We start from the raw sequence: 24726 nt of genomic DNA, 5'->3' as shown, positions 1-24726 counted from the left end.
ATTGGCATCTGTGGCTGCCGGTTTTATATCTGTTACCTCATCATTTTGAGCATTTTTATAATCGGTATCTGCCTGAAACAGTGATGCCAGAGTGTCAAACATGGATGAGAACACAGACTGAGACTCTGCTTCTGACTGAAGGCTGATATCTTTATACTCTTTATCCTTGTCTATAACTATATCCTCCTCTTCCTCATTATCCTGTTCCCCATAACGGCCTGCAACATTGTTATAGATTCTGCCATACCACCCTGCATCGTCCTCTTTTCTAAATTCACCACCTTTGGTGATTTCTTACTGCGGTCTTCTTGACCGTCGTCATAATCCCCAACAGGTTTTGAGGGGTGTGTGTCTGTTCTCTCTGTCTCCTTACCAGTGTCATCATCTCTGTGGTGCTCTGTTTCTTTTATTTGCTCCACTGTAGCATCATGATGAGACTGACTTAAGTCAAGGTCCTGTGGGTCTGTTATACCTGTCATTTCATCTGGATCAATGTTTTCCTCTCTGCCTGCTGCTGATACTCTCTCTTCAACTTTATCCTGATAAGACTGACAACATTTAAGACATCTCTATTGCCAATGTTCAACCAGGAGTTAGAAGTTGGGGGTTGCTCTTCCACTTCCTTTTCAATGGGCTTCTTCTGCTCTGGAGCTTTTTCATCAAAACCGAAGACACTAGTCAGTCCATCTCCAAACCAGACAGACATTTCGGTCTGCTTTGTCTCTTCCTCCAATTGGTTCCCATCAATGTCCAAAGCACGTTTCCTGCTCCTGAAAGACTGTTCTGGGTTGTCTTCTTTGGGATCATCAGGGCTTTCCCCTGAGACCCACCTTGTTTGCTAGGTGCAGGTTTGGTATCCATGGAGAAGTCTTCCATTCCGGCCTGATTGGCATCTTTGTTTTTGTTTCATCACTGCTCTATGACGATGTTTGGACACAGAGACATCTTTGGAAGTTTTAGATTCTGGAGCATTATTGGTTGTGATCTCTTGCAATTCTGAACCGATATAAACTTCATTGTCCCACTCACTGGAGTCATTATCAATTAATGTGCCATATTCATCAATGCAGAAGAAGTCATGTTTCTGGAAGGAACAGAAGAAGAGCTTTAACAGAATGTCTTTAATAGAAAGGTTTAAAGCACCGATTATTCACCCTTTAATTTACATACTTTCAGTACACATATACATTCCCAAAACGGAAATGCATAGAGCACTGCAAAGATTACCTGTGTGGCTACTTCTTTCTCTGTGATTTGCATAAATTTCCTCAATTTTCACAGCATATTTTAGAAAATACCAATATCGTCTATCAATCTGAAATACAGTTTAGGGCACAAACATTATTGCATATTTCACATTCAACAAAATATATGTAATTGATCATAATTTTAGCTGTATTGTGGTACTTTTCTGTAAAAATATGGGTTGTAATGAAAACCGCCTACACTTCCTGTACATAGATCATCTCCTTTACCACTGAGTTTGTGGTAAACAAATATCACATCCCCTATTTTGAAGTTAAGGAATCTACAGTCAAATCAAATCAAATTTATTTATATAGCCCTTCTTACATCAGCTGATATCTCAAAGTGCTGTACAGAAACCCAGCCTAAAACCCAAAATAGCAAGCAATGCAGGTGTAGAAGCACGGTGGCTAGGAAAAACTCCCTAGAAAGGCCAAAACCTAGGAAGAAACCTAGAGAGGAACCAGGCTATGAGGGGTGGCCAGTCCTCTTCTGGCTGTGCCGGGTGGAGATTATAACAGAACATGGCCATGATGTTCAAATGTTCATAAATGAACACAAATAATAATAATCACAGTAGTTGTCGAGGGTGCAGCAAGTCAGCACCTCAGGAGTAAATGTCAGTTGGCTTTTCATAGCCGATCATTGAGAGTATCTCTACCGCTCCTGCTGTCTCTAGAGAGTTGAAAACAGCAGGTCTGGGACAGGTAGCACATCCGGTGAACAGGTCAGGGTTCCATAGCCGCAGGCAGAACAGTTGAAACTGGAGCAGCAGCACGGCCAGGTGGACTGGGGACAGCAAGGAGTCATCATGCCAGGTAGTCCTGAGGCATGGTCCTAGGGCTCAGGTCCTCCGAGAGAGAGAAAGAAAGAGAGAATTAGAGAGAGCATACTTAAATTCACAAAGGACACCGGATAAGACAGGAAAAGTACTCCAGATATAACAAACTGACCCTAGCCCCCCGACACATAAACTACTGCAGCATAAATACTGGAGGCTGAGACAGGAGGGGTCAGGAGACACTGTGGCCCCATCCGATGATACCCCCGGACAGGGCCAAACAGGAAGGATATAACCCCACCCACTTTGCCAAAGCACAGCCCCCACACCACTAGATGGATAACTTCAACCACCAACTTACCATCCTGAGACAAGGCCGAGTATAGCCCACAAAGATCTCCGCCACGGCACAACCCAAGGGGGGGCGCCAACCCAGACAGGAAGATCACGCCAGTGACTCAACCCACTCAAGTGACGCACCCCTCCTAGGGACGGCATGAAAGAGCACCAGTAAGCCAGTGACTCGGCCCCTGTAATAGGGTTAGAGGCAGAGAATCCCAGTGGAGAGAGGGGAACCGGCCAGGCAGAGACAGCAAGGGCGGTTCGTTGCTCCAGAGCCTTTCCGTTCACCTTCACACTCCTGAGCCAGACTACACTCAATCATATGACCCACTGAAGAGATGAGTCTTCAGTAAAGACTTAAAGGTTGAGACCGAGTCTGCGTCTCTCACATGGGTAGGCAGACCATTCCATAAAAATGGAGCTCTATAGGAGAAAGCCCGGCCTCCAGCTGTTTGGTTAGAAATTCTAGGGACAATTAGGAGGCCTGCGTCTTGTGACCGTAGCGTACGTGTAGGTATGTACGGCAGGACCAAATCGGAAAGATAGGTAGGAGCAAGCCCATGTAATGCTTTGTAGGTTAGCAGTAAAACCTTGAAATCAGCCCTAACAGGAAGCCAGTGTAGGGAGGCTAGTACTGGAGTAATATGATCACATTTTTGGGTTCTAGTCAGGATTCTAGCAGCCGTATTTAGCACTAACTGAAGTTTATTTAGTGTTTTATCCGGGTAACCGGAAAGTAGAGGATTGCAGTAGTCCAACCTAGAAGCAACAAAAGCATGGATCAACCTTTCTGCATCATTTTTGGACAGAAAGTTTCAGATTTTTGCAATGTTACGTAGATGGAAAAAAGCTGTCCTTGAAACAGTCTTGATATGTTCGTCAAAAGAGAGATCAGGGTCCAGAGTAACACCGAGGTCCTTCACAGTTTTATTTGGGACGACTTTACAACCGTCAAGATTAATTGTCAAATTCAACAGAAGATCTCTTTGTTTCTTGGGACCTAGAACAAGCATCTCTGTTTTGTCCGAGTTTAAAAGTAGAAAGTTTGCAGCCCTCCACTTCCTTATGTCTGAAACACAGGCTTCTAGCGAGAGCAATTTTGGGGCTTCACCATGTTTCATTGAAATGTACAGCTGTGTGTCATCCGCTTAGCAGTGAAAGTTAACATTATGTTTTCGAATGACATCCCCAAGAGGTAAAATATATAGTGAAAACAATAGTGGTCCTAAAATGGAACCTTAAGGAACACCGAAATGTACAGTTGATTTGTCAGAGGACAAACCATTCACAGAGACAAACTGATATCTTTCCGACAGATAAGATCTAAACCAGGCCAGAACTTGTCCGTGTAGACCAATTTGGGTTTCCAATCTCTCCAAAAGAATGTGGTGATCGATGGTATCAAAGGCAGCACTAAGGTCTTGGAGCACGAGGACAGATGCAGAGCTTCGGTCTGATGCCATTAAAAGGTCATTTACCACCTTCACAAGTGCAGTCTCAGTGCTATGATGGGGTCTAAAACCAGTCCTCTCCCCGATGCTCTTGTGGCCCTGACCCGACTAAAGCCTATGAAAAGTCACATAAGGTCATCATAGGAATTTTTACTTACATTTTACATTACATTTAAGTCATTTAGCAGACGCTCTTATCCAGAGCGACTGGAAAAAACGAATTTGTTATATGAGATACATATTTCTTTCTTCTCTTGTCGTGGCCAAAAGTTTTGAGAATGACACAAATTTTCACAAAGTCTGCTGCCTCAGTTTGTATGATGGCAATTTGCATATACTCCAGAATGTTATGAAGAGTTATCAGATGAATTGCAATTAATTGCAAAGTCCCTCTTTGCCATGCAAATGAACTGAATCCCCCAAAAACATTTCCACTGCATTTCAGCCCTGCCACAAAAGGACCAGCTAACATCATGTCAGTGATTCTCTCGTTAACACAGGTGTGAGTGTTGACGAGGACAAGGCTGGAGATCACTCTGTCATGCTGATTGAGTTTGAATAACAGACTGGAAGCTTCAAAAGGAGGGTGGTGCTTGGAATCATTGTTCTTCCTCTGTCAACCATGGTTACCTGCAAGGAAACACGTGCCGTCATCATTGCTTTGCATAAAAAGGGCTTCACAGGCAAGGATATTGCTGCCAGTAAGATTGCACCTAAATCAACCATTTATCGGATCATCAAGAACTTCAAGGAGAGCGATTCAATTGTTGTGAAGAAGGCTTCAGGGCGCCCAATAAAGTCCAGCAAGTGCCAGGACCGTCTCCTAAAGTTGATTCAGCTGCGGGATTGTGGCACCACCAGTACAGCGCTTGCTCAGGAATGGCAGCAGGCAGGTGTGAGTGCATCTACACGCACAGTGAGGCAAAGACTTTTGGAGAATGGCCTGGTGTCAAGAAGGGCAGCAAAGAAGCCACTTCTCTCCAGGAAAAACATCAGGGACAGACTGATATTCCAACCATCCAGGAACAGTTTGGTGACGAACAATGCCTTTTCCAGCATGATGGAGCACCTTGCCATAAGCCAAAAGTGATAACTAAGTCGCTCGGGGAACAAAACATCGATATTTTGGGTCCATGGCCAGGAAACTCCCCAGACCTTAATCCCATTGAGAACTTGTGGTCAATCCTCAACAGGCGGGTGGGCAAACAAAAACCCACAAATTCTGACAAACTCCAAGCATTGATTATGCAAGAATGGGCTGCCATCCATCAGGATGTGGCCCAGAAGTTAATTGACAGCATGCCAGGACGGATTGCAGAGCTCTTGAAAAAGAAGGGTCAACACTGCAAATATTGACTCTTTGCATCAACTTAATGTAATTGTCAATAAAAGCCTTTGACACTTATGAAATGCTTGCAATTATACTTCAGTATTCCATAGTAACATGTCCCAAAAATATCTAAAGACACTGAAGCAGCAAACTTTGTGAAAATTAATATTTGCTTCATTCTCAAAACTTTTGGCAACGGCTGTACTTACTTTCATAATCCACAAGTTAGAGTTGGAAAAATGCAAATAGTAAATGTCCAAAGGTATATCGTTGAAATAGCCATATTGATGTTGGAAAGTCCAGTCATGTAAAATGGTCCAGATACTAAAACCTGACTAAAGCAGTCCTTGAGGTGAACAGTCAGGTTGCATTGAATTCCATAGTGTCAAATTGACATTGCCTTCAAGCTGTTGATGTCACATCTCAACAAGTATGGACGTTTCAATAGCTAAATGAGGGATTCAAGATACAATGTAACAGAGGGTAATGATTAACTTGTAACAAGATACCAATTTAATTGTATCAAGAGCTGATCAATAAGAAACACAAACAACCAATGATTTGATAATTATCTCCCTTCAAGTGATTTAAAGTATTTGTATAGTCATTATGGCGTAGTAGATTTTGTTAGAAAAAAATATGTGGAACATTCTATTTTCGACTTTGACCTGTGGAATTTAGAACGCAAAATACACATGCAGCATCTTCTTTAAATCGCCATGGCAACGGGCGCATTCTATATGCGTCAGGCTTGATTCGAAAGTATAACAAGATGGCGACAACGTTTGTTTTGACGTGAGACTTGTGTCGTTATCCAACAAAATAACCTTTATAATGTGATATTTTAAGAAGTACAATAGTAAGTGCAACGGTCATTGGTTAATTTAACGTCGTATCAGTCTAACGCTGACCATATAGTTTGCATCATCATCATGAAATCTGACGTGGAGGAACTGATGCCCAGGCTTCTGCCTGTGGAAACATGCGGCATTGAAACTGGGGAAGACTTCAATCTTAACGAGCCTCCAAGAAATCCCCAGGAATATCTGAGGCAGGTTCAGTAAGTCCCTCAGCTCTGTCTTTTGATATTTTTTCACGCAAATGATCAGGAAACACGCATTCACGTAAGTAAAAACAACACTGCCTTTCTCATTTTCAGATTAGAGGCGTCTCTCTGTCCAGATGTTGTGGTGGCGAAGATTGACCCAAAGAAATTGAGAAAGAAACAGACAGTGAATGTGTCGGTAAGTTTCACCACACTGACACAAATTAAATGTAGCCTACTGTCTTGATTTTCCCCAGCCAACGCAGATATATTTTGGGCTCCCGAGGGGCGCTGTGGTCTAAGGCACTGCATCTCAGTGCTAGAGCCGTCACTACAGACACCCTGGTTCGAATCCAGGCTGTATCACAACCGGCCGTGATTGGGAGTCCCATAGGGAGGTGCACAATTGGCCCAGCATCGTTCAGGTTTGGCCAGTGTAGGCCGTCATTGTAAATAAGAATTTGTTCTTAACTGACTTGCCTAGTTAAATAAATAAAATAAATAAATTAAAAATGTATAAAGGGGAGAGGGAGCGAGAGAGTCTGTCTGTATAATTTCCTGTCAAATCTTCTATTTGGTAGCTCACGGGTTGCCAAGCTGCTCCACAAGGATTTTCACCGAGTTTAAAATGGCAGCGACAGCAAGTCAGCAACTTCTCAGAAATAAGACGGGTAACTATAGATTTGACTACCCTTTCGAGTTGTTTGTCGCTTTGTTTTGAAGTGACTTATTCTGATAATGTTTTACTACTTGCAGAGTATTAGTAAGCACAGACTACACTGGAGTGGTCAAGCTTTAGATGACAATGTGTTCATGGTAAGTATGAGGATGATTTTTGTTGTTGTTGGTAGAAGTGAATTGTAAAATACAGCAACCCTAAAGTATGTGTTCTGTCTGTATCTAGCCAAAACAGGATGCAGAGGAACAATGGAAAAAGTTCTGCCTGGGTGAAAATGTTTATCTGAACTCTCCTCCAACTGACCCTGTTACTGAAGATCCAGGCCTTGATTATGTGAAGGTAACTGTATATAGACCACAGAGGAAATATTTAAGTGATGCATCTTGCAAGATTTCTGTGTAAAAATTGACATTAATCATGTTTGATATTTACCCACCTGTTTCACCAGGTTGGTTTTCCACCTTTCCTTAGCATAGTGAGCAGGTTAAATCAGGTGAGTGTTTTCACAGCATTGGCATGATACTTACTACACTAATTGTTCATCAATTGATGCTTTCCTTCATTACCTAAATGACAATACTTGTGTTTGACACTCTCTAAATGATTATTCCCTTCTAGGCCACAGTCTCTGCAGTTTTGGAGTACTTGATAAACTGGTTTGAAGAGAGAGAGTTTGTCCCACAGTTAGTAAGTTCAGTTTCTTTAATTAATTATTTTATTTATTTATTTCACCTTTATTTAACCAGGTAGGCAAGTTGAGAACACGTTCTCATTTACAATTGCGACCTGGCCAAGATAAAGCAAAGCAGTTCGACACATACAACAACACAGAGTTACACATGGAGTAAAACAAACATACAGTCAATAATACAGTAGAAAAATAAGTCTATATACAATGTGAGCAAGTGAGGTGAGATAAGGGAGGTAAAGGCAAAAAAAGGCCATGGTGGGAAAGTAAATACAATATAGCAAGTAAAACACTGGAATGGTTGATTTGCAGTGGAAGAATGTGCAAGTAGAGATAGAAATAATGGGGTGCAAAGGAGCAAAATAAATAAATACAGTAGGGAAAGAGGTAGTTGTTTGGGCTAAATTATAGATGGGCTATGTACAGAGTTTGTGCCTTTTTTTTAATGCTAATATGTGCTCAACTTCTCTAGGGAAGATGGCAGTATGCACTGCTGGCTTGCCTTGAGAAACCTCTCCTCCCTGAAGCACATTCTCTAATAAGACAGCTGGCCAGACGTAGTTCTGAAGTGCGGACCAAACTGGTAGGGTGATATAGTGGCTTGTATTAATGTTGAGATGAAAGGTTGCAAACCAACTTCCTTATGGAGGACTAAAATGTAACTACATTAATGTTAGATGCTCAAATGTTTGCATGATAATATTTGATAATGATGAACAGAGTATATTATAGTCATTATTTTGTTTTTCTTTCTTTCCCATTACAGGAACACCAAGAAGATGAAAGTTTGTCTCCTCTCAACTTGATGATCTGCCTTGTTGCTAGGTAAGTTTATTTGACTTCACAAACTCATAGCCAGGAAACCGTGTCATTTGATTGCTCATGTTTTTGTTTTTGTTTTACATAGGTACTTTGATCAAAACGACTTGGCCGATAAGGAGGACTAAACGGGTTGATGAAATCCACGATGAGGTTGAAACTCATCACCCCATGAGCTGTAGCTCTATGAACCCATCACCATGCTCAGATTTAGGATCCACAGGGAGTTGTACTGTGGCAATTTGAAGCCTTTAGATAAAGCAACTATTTAGTCTTATGGAGAACATTTGACCCAATACATTTGCCATTTAGCAAACACTCTTATCCAGAGCGACTTACAGAAGCAATTAGGGTTAAGTACCTTGCTTAAGGGCACATCAGCATATTTTTTTACTTAGTCAGCTCAGGATTCAAACCAGCGACTTTTGGTTAATGGTCCAATGCTCTTAACTGCTAGGCTACCTGGTGCAATTAGACAGTTTATTTTTTTCTATTACAGTTTTTGTTCACTTTCTGCTATTGCTGGAGTTAAATGTTTGCTTTCACAATTGTTGTGGCTTCCATCTCTACAAGCCCACCACTGCTATGTACCATCAAGAAAAACTGTATGCCATAAAGACATTGGACATCCTTTTATTCTCAATGAGTGTTTTAGTGACTGTTACCAGATATTTTAGGCTCCACTGTTCTGTGGTGTAACTCTATGACCAAAACAACCAAATTACTAATTATTTGTCATTATCAAAATCATTCATTGATCAACAAACTAATGGACGTGTCGACTGGAGAAAGCTTACAATTTATGGCCGTGCGCGTTAAGATAACGAAGTTGCCGATTGGGCTTTTGAGTTGTCAATCAAGATAGTGAAGCGCGCTTTTCACCCAGTGATGCTTTGCGACCAACACTTAGCTGGCGTGCCCGTGAGGAAAGGTAGTTACTGTAGCTAAGATGGCGGTGGCAGTGGGATCTTTGCAAGCCCAGCTTGAGAAAGCGAAAGAGAGTTTGAAAAATGTAGACGATAATATTCGTAAATTAACTGGTCGGGATCCTAATGAATTGAGGTATGACAAAAAGGCATTTTAAAATGTAAATTGTATTAACATTTTCAGCATTCGTTCGTCTTCTAGCTAACTATGCAGAATAGCTAGCAACAAATGCCAATCCCACGACAAAAATGGCATCTCCCATTCTCGTGCATAACCAGCTAGCCGCTTGGTTGTGTGCCTGTGCTGTCGAATGGAATCGGCCGCGTGTTAGTTGGCTAGCTAGCTGCAAGTACAAATACTTATGCAATTACTATAGTTAGGTAACTAACGTTACTGTTTTTACTTAGCTAACGTTATGTCCATATATTATTGTTCAACTGGTAAAGTTAGCAAGTTGGCTAGCTACTCGGTTGTTGCTCGCTAGTGTCCTTTGGCTGGCTAGTTTCGATTCAGTTTCATTTCCAGACTAGTCAGAGTAACTAACGTTACTTGAAGTAACAGTTAGCTATGCCACATTGATTTATTTTTGCTTTTCTATATATTTTTTATTCTATACCCCCCCAACACTCCCCCTATGTAACGTTGGCTACGTTTTTCTAAACAATGTTAGTTACAGCTAGCTCTGGTCGATCTATGTTAACATTACATCTAAATGTAACGTTTCCTTACAGACCTGGCCAAGTTAGACGGCCAACCATCCCAGGTATTGGAGGAGGTAGGGGTCGAGGAATCAACTTGTTGAGGTAAAACACATTTCATATTTAGGCTTTATCTCCAACATTATGTGTGGTGATTGTATTTCATTGAGCTATATGTCGTATTTGTCTGCAGACGTGGACTCTCCGACATCAGCGGTGGACCAGGAGGACCCCCAGTGAAACAGAGGGATATTGAAGGGGCCCTCCTGAGGTAAGAGTAATCTGTAGATCTAGCCCACTTTCAGATGTAGTGGAGGTGAGTCCATAGCCATGGGAAGTAGGGGTGTTACAACACCCCCCCCCCCCCCAAAGAAATCGCAATAAAAATGTTTATAAAAACATTTCAATGGGCCTTCCTGTATTAGGAATCCAGGCTGTAGGGAGTCCCATAGGGCGGCGCACAATTGACCCAGCATTGTCCGTGTTTAGCCGCTATAGGCCGTCATTCTTAATAAGAATTTGTCCTATTTAAATAAAGGTTACTTTTAAAAAGTAGTAGTTATTAATAATAACTGACTGATATAGCAGTCTGCAGCACAGGGATTTTTTTCTCTCACAAAAGTAATGTTAGTGCGCTGGGCCTTTACTGCTGCTGTATTAGTGGATCGATACAGCCATCTTCAGGGCGGGGAGAATTTAAATATTTTTTTATAATAAAATAGTGGACAAATTTTAAAACACTGCGTTGTCAGAACATATAATTATTAAAAGTAAATATCCTCTATAAATCACACTGGGTATGCAGGGAGGTTGGTTCAAGTTCTCTTTCAATTGCATAATCTTCTTACTCTGCCTGTCCACTCTGTCTTGAGCTTGCTCTCTCTGTTGCAACAATTGATCAACTGGTACTGGCTCGCAGTGTGTTAGGATGTTTTAGGGATTAATCCAGCAAAATAAAATGTACAGATCTCATACATGTCCTCTAAAGAGATTAAGAATTTTGAAGATTAAGTAATTTTTGCTTCCCTCATCTTCTAATGCCCGGTTGAGTAGTTAACAAAATAAATATAAAACCAGTGCAAATCCACTAGTTACCGTACACAGGATGGATGCACAGACAAGTGAAACTAATAGACACCGAGGATATTGACAAGGCAGATAGCCAGAGGGAGACGTATCTTGTGCAAGAACCCAACTTTCACTTAGTAGGCTGTCATTCTTTGTTGCATGATTATTGCAGTCACTTCCATATGGCGTCAATTAATCGGTAGTGGGCACTCCTAAAAAGGTATTGCCCTACACCTGGTGGCATTCAAATGGGTTTCTATTTGATGTGGCCTGTAAATCACACATTTGTGTTGCTCGTGTCTTTGTTGTATAGGCTGGCCGGTGACCAGAGAGGGAGGAGAGATTCACGCCATGACAGCGACGCTGAAGATGATGACGATGTCAAAAAGGTAGACCATCATTATACACTCACTGTCTGAATATTTTACCTTGATGTTTTAAAAGTCCAACTCTCCACTTGCCTTTGTCCAAACACAGCCAGTGTTGCAGTCATCAGTAGTAGCTACCTCCAAGGAGCGTACACGTCGAGACCTGATCCAGGATCAGACCATGGATGAGAGGGGAAAACAAAGGTAACGTGTCATTGTACATGCTTAGGGAAATAATGGTCTTTAGTTTGTGTGTCTTCAAGAAATCATGTAAATGTTATTCTTTGTTTTGTCCTTTTTCCCTATAGGAATCGACGTATGTTTGGCCTGTTGATGGGAACATTACAGAAATTCAAGCAGGAATCTAATGTGGCAACGGATAGGGTAGGAATATTGTTTACTCTTAACACTGGTGAACTAGTACTCTAATACAGTAAATGCATGAAAAGTCCCCTTACAGAATTAGCCTTCAAGCTAGCTTGGTGAAAATTATTCCAGCCGTTAGGCTATAGTTTGGAATGTTTGCTAATGGGGAAATTGTATGTATGTGTGAATTTATATATACTTTTTTAATCTATATCTTCTCAGCAAAAGAAACGCATTGAGATTGAACAAAAATTGGAAGTTCAAGCTGAACAAGAGCGCAAAAAAGTAGAGGGCGAAAGGCGAGAGCTCTTTGAGGAGAGGCGTGCCAAGCAGACAGAGCTGAGACTGTTGGAACAGAAAGTGGAGCTTGCTCAGTTGGTAAAGACTTTTCTTGAAACTTGAAAGCAATATTCAACCTCATTGGTTGTGCTGGTGCCAAAAAATTTAATGTTTTAATCTGTAATAACATTGCACTAAGGTGAAATGAAACCTGTGTGTGTGTGACAGTTTTCCCCATAAGTAGATGGGACGATTGAATGCTCATGAACTTTTTTGTATTCTAGCAAGAGGAGTGGAATGTGCACAACACAAAAATTGTCAAGTACATCCGCACAAAGACCAAGCCACCCATCTTCTTTCTGCCTGGGAGGATGTGCTCAGCCACTCAGAAGCTCTTAGATGAGTCTCAGAAAAAAATGAATGGTAAGCAATTGTGCAATTAGCCAAATTATTCTGCCCTCCAACAAGTAGCCATAATACACTTCCTATCCTTGGTGTGCATTGTGGTGTCACTGAATCGTAAACATTTTTTTTTTTAAATCCCTGCTTTCAGTTATGTTTGAGGAGAGATGCGAGGCATTTGCTGAGCATCTGAATAAGATGGAGGCTCGGCCTCGGCGCCAGTCTCAGAGGGACACCGCTCTGGGTAAGGACCTGAAGAAAGAAGATCGAGAGGAGGGTAAGCCCACGGGTCAGGTAGTCAAAGTGACAGGTAACCGGTTTGATGTGGAGATGGAGGAGGAAGATGAGGCAACAATAGAGGAGGAAAAGAAGGAAGAGGGGGGTGAGGGTATAAAGCGTAAGGAGGACAGAAAGAAAAAGCCAGTAGAGAAAGTTGGGGAGCAGGAGTCTAAGAAGGGGGGGACTAAAGCAGATGAGATGGAGGAGGCTGAGGAAGACAGTCAAGACACTAGAATAGTGGAGTTCAGAGATGTGGGGGAGCAGATGGAGGTTACTGCAGTAGTAAGGGAGGCTGAAGGGCAGGCCAGGGATGGGGATCAGAAGATGGAGGATAGTCCAGTGGAGGTAGGTAATGAGAAAGGAGTAGAAGAGCAGCAACTGGTTAAGGCAGAAAAGGAGCCCCTTCACGGTCAGGACCTCACAGCTGTGTCAGACGACCAGGAGAAGAGCATTGAAATGCAACCAACCGAAGATGACGAGCCATGTACAGAAGTGGCCACACCCCTGCTCTCAGAGTGCAACCCTAGTGTGGAAGTCTCTGATGTAACATCTATGGCTCCTGAGGTTCAGATCCCCCTACTGGAGGCTGGAATGGATCCAGAGCCGCTCACAACCGAGCAGCGACAAGAGGCTGATCAAGGTGCCATAAAGCAGACCACTAATGCCCAGCCTGCCCAGGCCCAGGATGATGCTGCGGCTCCCAAGGAGCTGGCGCCCCCGAGCAAGGAAGCCAGCAGGGGACGTAAGAAGTCAAAGGACAAGAAGGGAGGTGGTGGTGGCAGCAGTAGCTCATCTAGCAGCTCCTCCGGCTCCTCGTCCAGTGGGAGCTCCGGCTCCTCCTCTAGTGGCTCCTCCAGCAGGAGCAGCTCCTCCAGTGGCAGCTCCTCCAGCTCTTCTAGCAGGAGCCGCAGCCGAGGGAGGAAGGACAAGAAACGTAGGAGGCGGCCATCCGAGAGGGACAGGGAGCGGAAGAAGGCAGTAGTTGAGAGGAGCCACAAGTCGTCCAAGGGCAGTGGTCGTGAATCTAAAGGTTCCAAAGATAAGAGCTCCAAGTCTGACAGGAAGAGGACCACCTCTGAAGGCAGCCGGTCAGGGAAGAGGTCCTCTCGCGGTGACAGGGATCGCAAGTCAGATAGGAAGGAAAAGAGGCGTTAAAGTTGAGTGAGTTCTGCTGTCATGTTTTGTTTCTACTTTTGATAAATACATTTTCGTAACTGAAAGGTTGTGGATTTCCTTAAATGCAATTCACCAGAAGAGGGAAGCTAAACTGCCTCAGTGTATTGTCTTGGAATAATGTGGGTTTTTAATCATCAAAGCTTTTTCTCTAGTCACCAGTCAGTTTTGACATGGTTTTGGCGCTCTGGTTTCTGGACTTCTTTTACCTCGATTTTTATTTTATTAGACTTTTATATTGTCTGCTTTTACTGTAATTGATGCATCAAGTTTACATTTTCTCTCCCATAAATGTCTTTACTTGTTCTAAAGCATAGGAGCAATGAGAAGAGGGTGGGTTGCATACTGGTGTATTCTCTGAATCCAGTGTTTAGGTGGTAATTGTGCATTTTCAGTTGTATAATGTTGAACACTTGTAACCTACAACTTTTTGATCCATATAAAGCCAGTCTGACCATGCACAATGTCTAGCTATGCGTTGTGGAAGACACTTGTTTTGGAAAGTAATGTTAATCTTTTTTTTTTGTCCAAATGAAACCTAAACATCTTCAATAAAAAAAACACGATTACTTGTTGACTGACTTGTCTTGTCTTGCAAATTAGGATGCTGGACTCCATGTATTTCGGAATGTCGCTTTAGAATGTTTTTAGATTAATAACTGATGAAACATGTTTCATAGAATTCATGGATAGACCCTCTGACAGACTAGGACTTTATTTTAACATTGATATATGGAGGATGGTGTTCTAGACAGACGTTCAATCTGTAATATGACATTCATTGCCTTAGTTCCCAGCCTTCATACCGCTGCCTGCCAAGTGACTTGATGGAAGGTAGTCCTATTTGAACATGGTGCTTCTCAAATGCTATTGCTAGTTATATTATTTAGATCAAGTGACTTGAATGAGTCCAGTACTAAATGTACAGATGGACAATTTTAAGTTTAGATGGGACAGACCACCCTCTTCATAACTGGCATATAAATGGAAATATTAACACAAGGTTATTTGGTAGTGTGACTGGATACAAATCGCACTGGATGCAAAGGCATTAACATTGTCTCTGAAATGTAAATTTCCAGAAAGTTGAGACTTTTCGATTTTATAGATGTTTTGTGCGGTCAGTCCTTCATTCTAGTTATACCAGAGGCGCAGTACTTGTAAAGTCCACTTGGTGTCAGTAGTGCCTCAGTGAGTTTCTGTTGCTGACTCACTGGCTGCGTTTACACAGGTAGCCCAATTCAGATTTCTTTCCACTAATTGATCTTTGGAACAATTGGACTGGCTCATGCCAATAATTGGGCAAAAGATCAGAATTGTGCTCCCTGTGTAAATGCAGCCATTGAGTACTTGTGGACAAACAATATGAATGCTAGAATCTCTAGGTTATACATTTCTTTATTTAACTAGGCATGTCTGTTCAGAACAAATTCTTATTTACAATGACGGCCTACCCCGGCCAATTGTGCGCCGCCCTATGGGACTCCCAATCATGGCCAGATGTGATACAGCCTGGAATCAAACCAGGAACTGTAGTGACGCTTCTTGCAGTGCCTTGGACCGCTGTGCCACTCAGGCGACCACATAATCAATTGCTATGTTGTTCATTATAATCTTTTAAGTGTGAAGAATATTTACTTTTGATTTTGGGTCAGTGCAAGGATAAAGGTTGTTTACTAGGCCTGCTAGTGGATAGTGAGGTCCAGCTGTGTTCCCAAGATCTCCCTCTGAATCGCTGTAGCCAGGCAGATGTTTCCCCTAACCCTTTGCTCTGAGTTGTTCTTGTTGAAACCATATACTGTGTTGCCATGTCTGTAATACAATATATCTAAACAAGACTCCTTTAATTATAACTCTAACTTTGTTTCTCCTCCATTGCCCACTCATCCCCTTCACGCTGGCTTGTGCATTGGGCAGCAACAAAGGCATTCCATTTTTGTCTGTTTCTGGCAGTCTTGTCCACCATGCCCCAGCTCTGCTGATGTTGTTGGACCTCGGTCTTGATTGTTCTCCACCAGATTGTCTTGGGCCTCCACCTCTTAGTGCCTTCAAAAAGTATTTGCACCCATTTACTTTATCCACATGTGTTACAGCCTGAATTTAACATTGATTAAATTACAATACCCCATAATGTCAAAGTTGATCATGTTTTTAGACTGTTTTAAAATTTAAAATTAAAAGCTGAAATGTCTTGAGTCAAAAAGTATTCAACCCCATTGTTATGGAAAGCCGAAATAAGTTCAGGAGTAAAAATGGGATTAAGTCACGTAGGTCCAATAATAGTGTTTAACATGATTTTTGAATGACTACCTCATCTCTGTACCCCACACATACAATGATCTGTAAGGTCACTCATTCGAGCAGTGAATTTCAACCACAGATTCAACCACAAAGACCAGGGAGGTTTTACAACGCCGCGCAAAGAAGGGTGCCTATTGGTAGATGGGTTAAAAAAAAAAAACACATTGAATATCCCTTTTAGCATGGTGAAGTTATTAATTACACTTTCGATGGTGTATCAATACACTCAGTCACTACAAACATACATGCGTCCTTCCTAACTAATTTGCCAGCGAGGAAGGAAACCGCTCAGGGATTTCAACATGAGGCAAATGGTGACTTTAAAACAGTTGAGTTTAATGGCTTTGATAGGAGAAAACTGAGGATGGATCAACAACATTATAGTTACTCCACAACACGAACCTAATTGAAAGAGTAAAGGAGGAAGCCTCCACAGAATAAAAATATTTCAAAACATGCATCCTGTTTGCAATAAGGCACTAAATTAAAACTGCAAAAAATGTGGGCCAAGAAATTAACTTTATGTACTGAATACAATGTGTTATGTTTGGTGCAAATCCAATGCATCACTGTACGACTCTTCATATTTTGAAGCATGGTGGTGGCTGCATCATATTATGGGTATGCTTGTCATCGACAAGGACTAGGGAGTTAAAAAAAAAAAAAAAAAAACGGAATAGAGCTAAGCACAGGCAAATCCTAGAGGAAAACCTGGTTCAGTCTGCTTTCCAACAGACACTGGGAGACAAATTCACCTTCAGCAGGACAATAACCTAAAACACAAGGCCAAATGTACACGAGTTGCTTACCAAGACGACATTGAATGTCCCTGATTGGCCTAGAGACAGTTTCGACTTAAATTGTCTTGAGAATCTATAGCAAGACTTGAAAATGGCTGTCTAGCAATAATCAACAACCGACTTGACAGAGCTTGAATAATGTAAAAAAAGAATAATGTGCAAATATTGTATAATCCAGGTGTGTAAAGCTCTTAGATATTTACCCAGAAAGACTCACAGCTATAATTGCTGCCAAAGGTGATTCTAGCATGTATTGGTGTCTCAGGGGTGTGAATACTTATGTAAATGATATATATATTCTATATTTCATTTTCAAGCAATTTGCAAAACTTTCTAAAAACTTGTTTTCACTTGGTCATTATGGGGTATTGTGTTTAGATGGTTGAGAAAAAAAAGACATGTAATCCATTTTGAATTCAACAAAATGTGGAATAAATCAAGGGTATGAATACTTTCTGAAGGCACTGTACATCTGCCTTCTGGAGTCCAATGGACAGCTATTCTTGGGATGGAGTCTGCACTCTTTCTCAGGACCTGTCCAATCCAGCAGGGTCTCTTGAGTATGGCATCCATGGCTTCCTGCTTTGTTTGTCTAAGGAGGTTGGTGTTTGATATTGTGTTTGGCCAGAAGATGTGCATGATTCTCTGGAGAAGACCGGGGGGCTGTACGGGACAAAAGTGAGTAGTCAGCTGTTCTTTCTCCCGGCTCATTAGCGTCCTGCGTCTCTGATGAGGCCGGATAATGCAGCCCTTCTATTGATCCTCATCCTCCAACTGACTGACCCACCGGAAGAAAACTGCTGGATAAACAGTACCAGACCTGGGTTCAAATACTATTTGAGCTTGCCTTGCACAATGGAACCAATAGAATAGTGTTAAAACTGAACCCTGGCACTCCAGGCTGGCGTGAGAAAACGGTCAAAGTATTTGAAAGATTTTCAGGTCTCAATATTACAGAAGTGAAGTAAGGGAGTGCTGGGTAGGGGAGGGACAGTGAGTGACCAGCCTGATAAACAGATGTGGAGTAATAGGCTAGTGACAAGGCAAAAAAGAGTACTGTAGTTCCAGTAGGTAACTACATAGCAAAATAGTAATGAAGTACAGAAAACAATACCTAGATTTGAATTAAGTTCAACTACAATGAAGCTACTGCAAAATGTAGTTCAATTACTAGTTGAACTACATGCAGTTCACTTCTCCCCAACACTGGTAAACACAGAGATACATAGTTTTGATGTCTTCACTATTATTCTACAATGTAGAAGATAGTAAAAATAAAAACCCTTGAATGAGTCGGTGTGTCTAAACTTTTGAGTGGTAATGTAAATTGCCCTGGTTAATTTTGTATTGTGTTATTCTGTCTTTAAAATGGTTTCATACGGCTCTTGTTATAACTAGGACTATGAGCACTGCCGTGCCTCTGTTATGTTTGATTAGCTGAAGCCAACTACCTTTTCAATGTGTTTCATGAAACAAGGATATAGACTGTGTTTAGACAGGCAGTCCAATTCTGTAATTTTTTTCACTAATTGGTATTTTGACCAATCAGATTAGCTCTGAAAAAAATCTGATGTGATTGGTCAAAAGACCAATTTGTGGAAAAAATATCAGAATTGGTCTGCCTGTGTAAAGGTAGCCATAGTAGCATAACCAAGTTGCAGGAAATTAACCTTTAATACAACAGTCAGCCACTATAGCAGGTCTAACTTTTCACCCCCTTTCCCCCACTGAAGGTTGATTCAAAGTCTTTGAGGTGACCCGGACATGAGTGAGTCCTAACAGGGTGAGGAGACAAAGTAGCCAGTTGTGGTTGTAGTTCTGGGGCCTTACCTAGTTGAACAGCTAACTGGTCATTCTGGGCAAGATGCAGCGACAAGGGCAGTATCCTTCCTGTATGACTGGAAGGGTATTTTTTGGCTGACCAATCTCCATAGACAAACATTGGCAGTAGAATGGCCTTACTGAAGAGCTCAATGACTTTTAACGTGGCACCGTCATAGGATACCACCTTTCCAACAAGTCAGTTCGTCAAATTTCTGCCCTGCTAAAGCTGCCCCGGGCAACTGTAAGTGCTGTTATTGTGAAGTGGAAATGTCTAGGAGCAACAACGGCTCAGCCGCGAAGTGGTAGGCCACACACAGAACGGGACTGCCAGGTGCTGAAGCACGTAGTGCGTAAAAATCGTCTGTCCTCAGTTCCAACACACACTACCGAGTTCCAAACTGCCTCTGGAAGCAACGTCAGCACAAGAACTGTTCGTCGGGAGCTGAAATAGGTTTCCATGGCCGAGCAGCCGCACAAGCCTAAGATCACCATGTGCAATGACAAGCATCGGCTGGAGTGGTGTAAAGCTCGCCGCCATTTGACTAGTAGTAGAAACATATTCTCTGCAGTGATGAATCACGCTTCACCATCTGGCAATCCGACAGATGAATCTGGGTTTGGCGGATGCCAGGAGAATTCTACCTGCCCGAATGCATAGTGCCAACTGTAAAATTTGGTGGAGGAGGAATAATGGTCTGGGGCCATATTTCATGGTTCGGGCTAGGCCCCTTAGTTCAAGTGAAGGGATATTTTAACACTAAAGCATACAATGACATTCTAGAAGATTCTGTGCTTACAACTGTGTGGCAACAGTTTAGGGAAGGCCCTTTCCTGTTTCAGCATAACAATGCCCCCCATACAGAAATGGTTTGTCGAGATCGGGTTGGAAGAACTTGACTGGCCTGCACAGAATCCTGACCTCAACCCCATCAAACACCTTTGGGATGAATTGGAACGTGACTGCGAGCCAGGCCTAATCGCCCAACATCAGCGCCCGACCTCACTAATGTTCTTGTGGCTGAATGGAAGCAGGTCCCCGCAGCAATGTTCCAACATCTAGTAGAAAGCCTTCCCAGAAGAGTGGAGGCTGTTATAGCAGCAAATGGGGGACCAACTCACTATTAATACCCATGATTTTGGAATGAGATCTTCGACGAGCAGGTCTCCACATACTTTTGGTCATGTAGTATGAGGGCAGTGCACGGCAGCTCTTTTCAGATGGCATTTTGTCTGTTGAATGGCCTCCTGATATGTGGCAGGTCCATGAAGTCTCTGTCTTTTATTAACTGAATGTTTTTCCTGGTTTTCTCCTGTTGGATATGGAAAGTGTTACATACAAAACACAAGTGTTCAAAAATACTGCATTTTGGAAATACATGACAATGTTTTTGTTACTGTATTGCATTTGTGTGTGTTTATTTATGTATTTTTGAGTAGGTATACATTACTGTAACAATCTTTTACAACCGGCTACAGTGTAACACTGAAAATGCAAAAGGCATAAACCTACTTATGGGATATTCATAGTAGTGTTTTGTGTTGAGCACATCAGTGTGTTGTTGGTTGGTAGACAGATGTATTCATATGATGCGTGTGTGTGTCATTTTGATGCAAAAAAAAAAACATTTTGGAAAGAGAAAACTGTTTTGAATGCAGTGTTTGCTTTTGCTAGAGATTTGTAGAGTTTTTTGTGTTTAGAGTTTTGGGAAAATGAGCCAAAGATTCAGCAAACGTGTGTAAACAATTGTGGAAAACTGTAAACCACCATATAATGGTATTGTGGCAGCCATAATGTATTTGGAGTCAAATGTGGGCGGGGCCACCTTATGTAATTGCAAGAGGCTAAACATATAAAATCCACAGAGGAACCTTTTACTGAAAAGAAATGACAGTTTTCACTGTTTCAGCCCACTTGTTTCCCTCAAAAAACGTGTAACTGTGTGTATTTTTGTCATACAGGACCATGCAGCACTGAATGAGAGCAAGTTGTCTATTAATCAGCTACCAAAAAGTAAAGCTTACGTTCATAAATATTCATAGTTTATATTTCCACCTATTGTATCTCTGTGTTTACAGGTCTATATTTCCAAGATGCATTAAGATATCCTAATGCTGTTTATTTGTGTATGTAGTGCAGACAACTGACTACTTGTATTCCACATTAGCAATATCAGAGCTTGCAATATTGGATTACATGAGCTTATGTTCCCCCCAACCAGGCATTCACTTTTTGAGTTTAGAGCGTGTGTCACAATATCTATCAATTTAACCACGTTTTCGGGTAAAACATTTTTTTCACAACCATCCATTTCATAAATGGGAGACATTACAGATGTAAAAAAAAAACATGGTTGTTCATCTCAAAAACTAAAGCCCCTTTTGAGGATTGTCCACAAGCCTATAAGTGACGGTTCTTGGAGAGCTGCCCATCAGGACAGTTTAGGTGCTGGGGTGTAGGGGGAGGCAGGGGTAGGGGGGTACTATGGTAGAGAGAGGCAGTGTGAGTGACCAGCATGATAAACAGGAGTGGGTTATGAAAAACTTTATGTATTTGGTTCCTGGTCTTCCTACAGAATCAGGTAATTGCCAAAACGTTCAAGTGACTGTGAAAGAGGCAAGCTATTGGAGAAGTGACGTCACAAATATTTTGAGGGTTTAATAATAAGTTACGATACTTCTCTTCTTGGCCCTTCATCATATACAGCGGAACTGAATGATCTAATCCTCCTGACTCTTGCATTTAGGTGTTCTTTGAGCTCTAGTACTTTCTCAGTGGTCAGCTGTTTTGAGAGTAGTCTGATTTTCAGATCAATAGTGAGATTTTTCCCTTCAAGCTTCAAAGCCGAGAGTGGGTGGGGGTAGAGCTGGGCTTAATGAGACCACAGGGCTCTTTAGAAGCTGCTGTGTGTCCCCTAAAGCCAGCTCAAACTAGCTGGAACACACTAGGGGTGTGTTCCAAAATGCATACTTGTGTTCTATCTAGACTAAAGCGTTTAGCGAGTCCGGAAGTAAACTGTAATTTTTCAAGGGCGATTCCAAACATAAGAACGTGAAAAGGCAAGTACTAAGTGTGATGGAATTGGAGACAAGTGGGCGTGGAGTTGCTGTGTGGGAGTACAAGAACACACACATACATGTAATAGTGCCAGACATGCACACAAACATATACAGTTGGCATTGCTGTTATGATTTTAGTTGTCCTTGATATCCTTTGTTTTAAATGTATTATTATTTTTTTTTAAATGGCATTGTTGTTTTGCTGTTTTCTTCTGTCTTTTCCTTTTTTCTCAGTAGTTCGTTCTCTTGGTTGTTGGTGCATTGGGGGGTTCTTGGGGGTGGGGAATGGAATTCATTGTATTTTTTATTTTTCTTCTGGGGGGGGGGGGTCTCGAATGGTTGAGGGACAGCTATTGTGAACTGAGGGGGGATCTTGGAGGGTTCGGGTTCACGTTTTTTGGCCTGGTGGTAGATCTGTCAACGTGCCCTTGAGCAGGGCACTGACCCAGGATGCTTCTGTGTCGCTCTGAATGGGAATATGTTGGATGACTGGTATGATGTAGTTGTTGAGCGGCTTCACTGCAAGTATATTGTATGTTTCGGATATTCAATTAAAAAATATATATTGTAGCGACCCGCACAGACAGCTGTGTGTTATGTGTTAGGCTAGTAGGTGGTTGTGTTGTACTTACCAGTACCCAGTGTTCGCGGGGTCCGACATGCCAATCAACCTGCTATCTGCCAATCACGGGAATGCCTGGAATGTTCTGATGCCGGGCATCCTGGCGGTTGGCGGAGTGGCGTGGAGGGGGGTTGGGCAGGGGGATGGAGCATTGGAAGTTAAGACCAGGTTTAGCCTTTGTTCTCTCTCTTATGTCTGGCCTTCACAAGAGAAGGTCACGGTTGGCTTGTGGTTATCTGTCATTTATTTGGCGTGGGCTACGGCCAAACAGTAGCCTGTGTAAAGTTGGGTTAATAAACCGTCAATTCGTAAACTCAATCCTCTGTCTGGACAATTGCTCCTTTATGATCTAGTCAGGTCATTACAATATATATATAAAAAAAAAAAAAGTGTGATGGAAATGTTATACATGTGCTTTTCTTATAACTAATTTTTGTGTTCTATTCATGTGCTGCTCTAATAACCAATTTCTGTGTTCATGCAAGTGACTGACTGTAAGAATCCTCACTATCAGTAGCTGCATTTTGGCAGTACACCCAGACCTTTTTTTGAGAACGAAAGATATCTCAGTTTCAAGGTCTCAGCTTAGAGAGAAGAAGCCTCGTGAGGTATTGGTCTGTCACATGTTATGAACCAGTATTGGTCAGTCACATGAATGAAACAAAACGGTAATGATTAATGAATTATGCTAAATCATGCAAATATAACTGTGTATAGCCGTATATAAGACAACTGCTGGGACCGCCCAATGAGAACTCCTGATTGACATGTGTACTATGGTGCATTGAGTTGGTTGCAACATCACCAGTGCGCTGACAATAAACGATGATTGATTTAAGATTGACTTCGAGTGTCCCAGTTTAAGAATTTCCACAACATATGTATACTGGAAGTTCTATTAGCACACATGGGAGCATACTTTTTCGTTCCCTTCGCCAGGGAAGCTATCCCATAAAACCTTGCGACACAGCGAAATTTATAAGAAAATCTTGCCACTTGGGAGAAAATGTAAGGAATAAATAACTTTGTTAAATGTAAGTATTACATTTATTTACCAATCAATTTAATTTTTAATTTTTATTTCATATGAATTTTGAATTCAAATGTTAAGTCACCGCTGTTTATCAGCCCGCTAGCCAAGCTAAGTTAGTTCGTAGGAAGCGATGGCTAGCTAGCAGGAGATCTCGTCCTGGTTATTAGCTAAACAAACTAATTATACAATCATCAGTGTCAATTCTGAAGACCCGGACATTTTTTATTATTATCCTGAATTCGTGAACTTGCTAGCCAGCTAATTAAACATGTAGAAAATAGTGTTTTTGTTTTCAGGGACAGATGACAAATGATGCGTTCAATTCACTCCATGGCAGGACAAAATATTTGTGCCCGACTGGTTTGGATGCAAGACATTTTAACAACATTTGATTAAAAACGTAGGAAATATAGCTAGCTGTGTTCTGTTCAATCTAGGCTTGCTAGCCAGCCAAGTTATTTGTGCATTCATACATGATCAGTCAATACATGCATGCAGTCTGTTCACCTGACGTTAGCTAACTTTCTTGTTACTTTCCCCATTGCAAATAAAGAAAATGTTTTAAATAATGAAATGATAAAGTGAAAGTAAATCAGTGACAACTTGATCAAGCCTATGAATATGTAAAACTGTTTACAAAATCATTGTACATTGATAAGGTTGTTGTGGTTCTCAGCAACTGGAACCAGCACTGAAATTTGAGCAGCAAGGTTAATTTCTCCTCCCTTGGCATAATGTTTCTGCTCTGTTCTCCTCAGGTTTAAGCACAGCCCACCCCATCAGCCAGACAGATGTAAAGAACTTGCAAACCTCTTTCCCGAACTTGAAACATCACTATGTTAAAAGTAGATCCACACGTTATTCTCTATCATGCAGAATTGTCAGCTCATTGTAACATGAAGCTCATTCTAAAATACAGACGAGTGATTTCTGTCCCAGGGTACTGCACCGTGTGCGCATTTTTATTCCTGCCCAGCAAACACCATGTTCAATTATTCATTGTCTACAATTTAGACCACAGTAAGTTGAATGGGGTGTTAGTGAAAGGCTAGAACAAAAACCTGTAAACTCCTGTCCTGTGTATAAAAAACCTGTGGCTTTTATGACAAAATGTGCCCTCATGTACTGAACAAGCTTTTGAATGTTGAT

At 41.7% G+C, this 24726-nt stretch overlaps 2 protein-coding genes across 4 annotated transcripts; both read left to right on the top strand.

Annotated features, from left to right (window-relative positions):
• Positions 1-5868: 5868 nt before the first annotated feature.
• Positions 5869-9011, top strand: LOC139553360 (gem-associated protein 2-like). 3 transcript variants are annotated; one of them, XM_071365610.1, is made up of 10 exons: positions 5888-6209; positions 6309-6393; positions 6776-6865; positions 6951-7010; positions 7099-7212; positions 7322-7366; positions 7492-7560; positions 8034-8144; positions 8328-8386; positions 8469-9011. In XM_071365610.1, the coding sequence occupies exons 1-10, from the start codon at positions 6082-6084 to the stop codon at positions 8506-8508; spliced, it is 801 nt and encodes a 266-aa protein (XP_071221711.1). In that variant the 5' UTR covers positions 5888-6081; the 3' UTR covers positions 8509-9011. The 3 variants fall into 3 exon arrangements, with proteins under 3 accessions (XP_071221713.1, XP_071221711.1, XP_071221712.1); XM_071365611.1 differs by having other exon boundaries at positions 5900-6200; XM_071365612.1 differs by lacking the exons at positions 7322-7366; positions 7492-7560 and having other exon boundaries at positions 5869-6209.
• Positions 9012-9177: 166 nt separating this feature from the next.
• Positions 9178-14509, top strand: LOC139553359 (pinin-like). Its single transcript, XM_071365609.1, has 9 exons — positions 9178-9442; positions 10039-10110; positions 10199-10276; positions 11387-11462; positions 11551-11645; positions 11750-11825; positions 12030-12185; positions 12371-12509; positions 12640-14509. Exons 1-9 carry the CDS (start codon positions 9330-9332, stop codon positions 13920-13922), a joined length of 2088 nt encoding a protein of 695 aa, XP_071221710.1. The 5' UTR covers positions 9178-9329; the 3' UTR covers positions 13923-14509.
• Positions 14510-24726: the final 10217 nt, after the last annotated feature.

The sequence above is a fragment of the Salvelinus alpinus genome, chromosome 25, assembly GCF_045679555.1.
Source record: "Salvelinus alpinus chromosome 25, SLU_Salpinus.1, whole genome shotgun sequence".
Lineage (NCBI taxonomy): Eukaryota > Metazoa > Chordata > Actinopteri > Salmoniformes > Salmonidae > Salvelinus > Salvelinus alpinus.
Note: the sequence above shows the minus strand (reverse complement) of the source record. Positions and strands in the feature narration are given on the sequence as shown.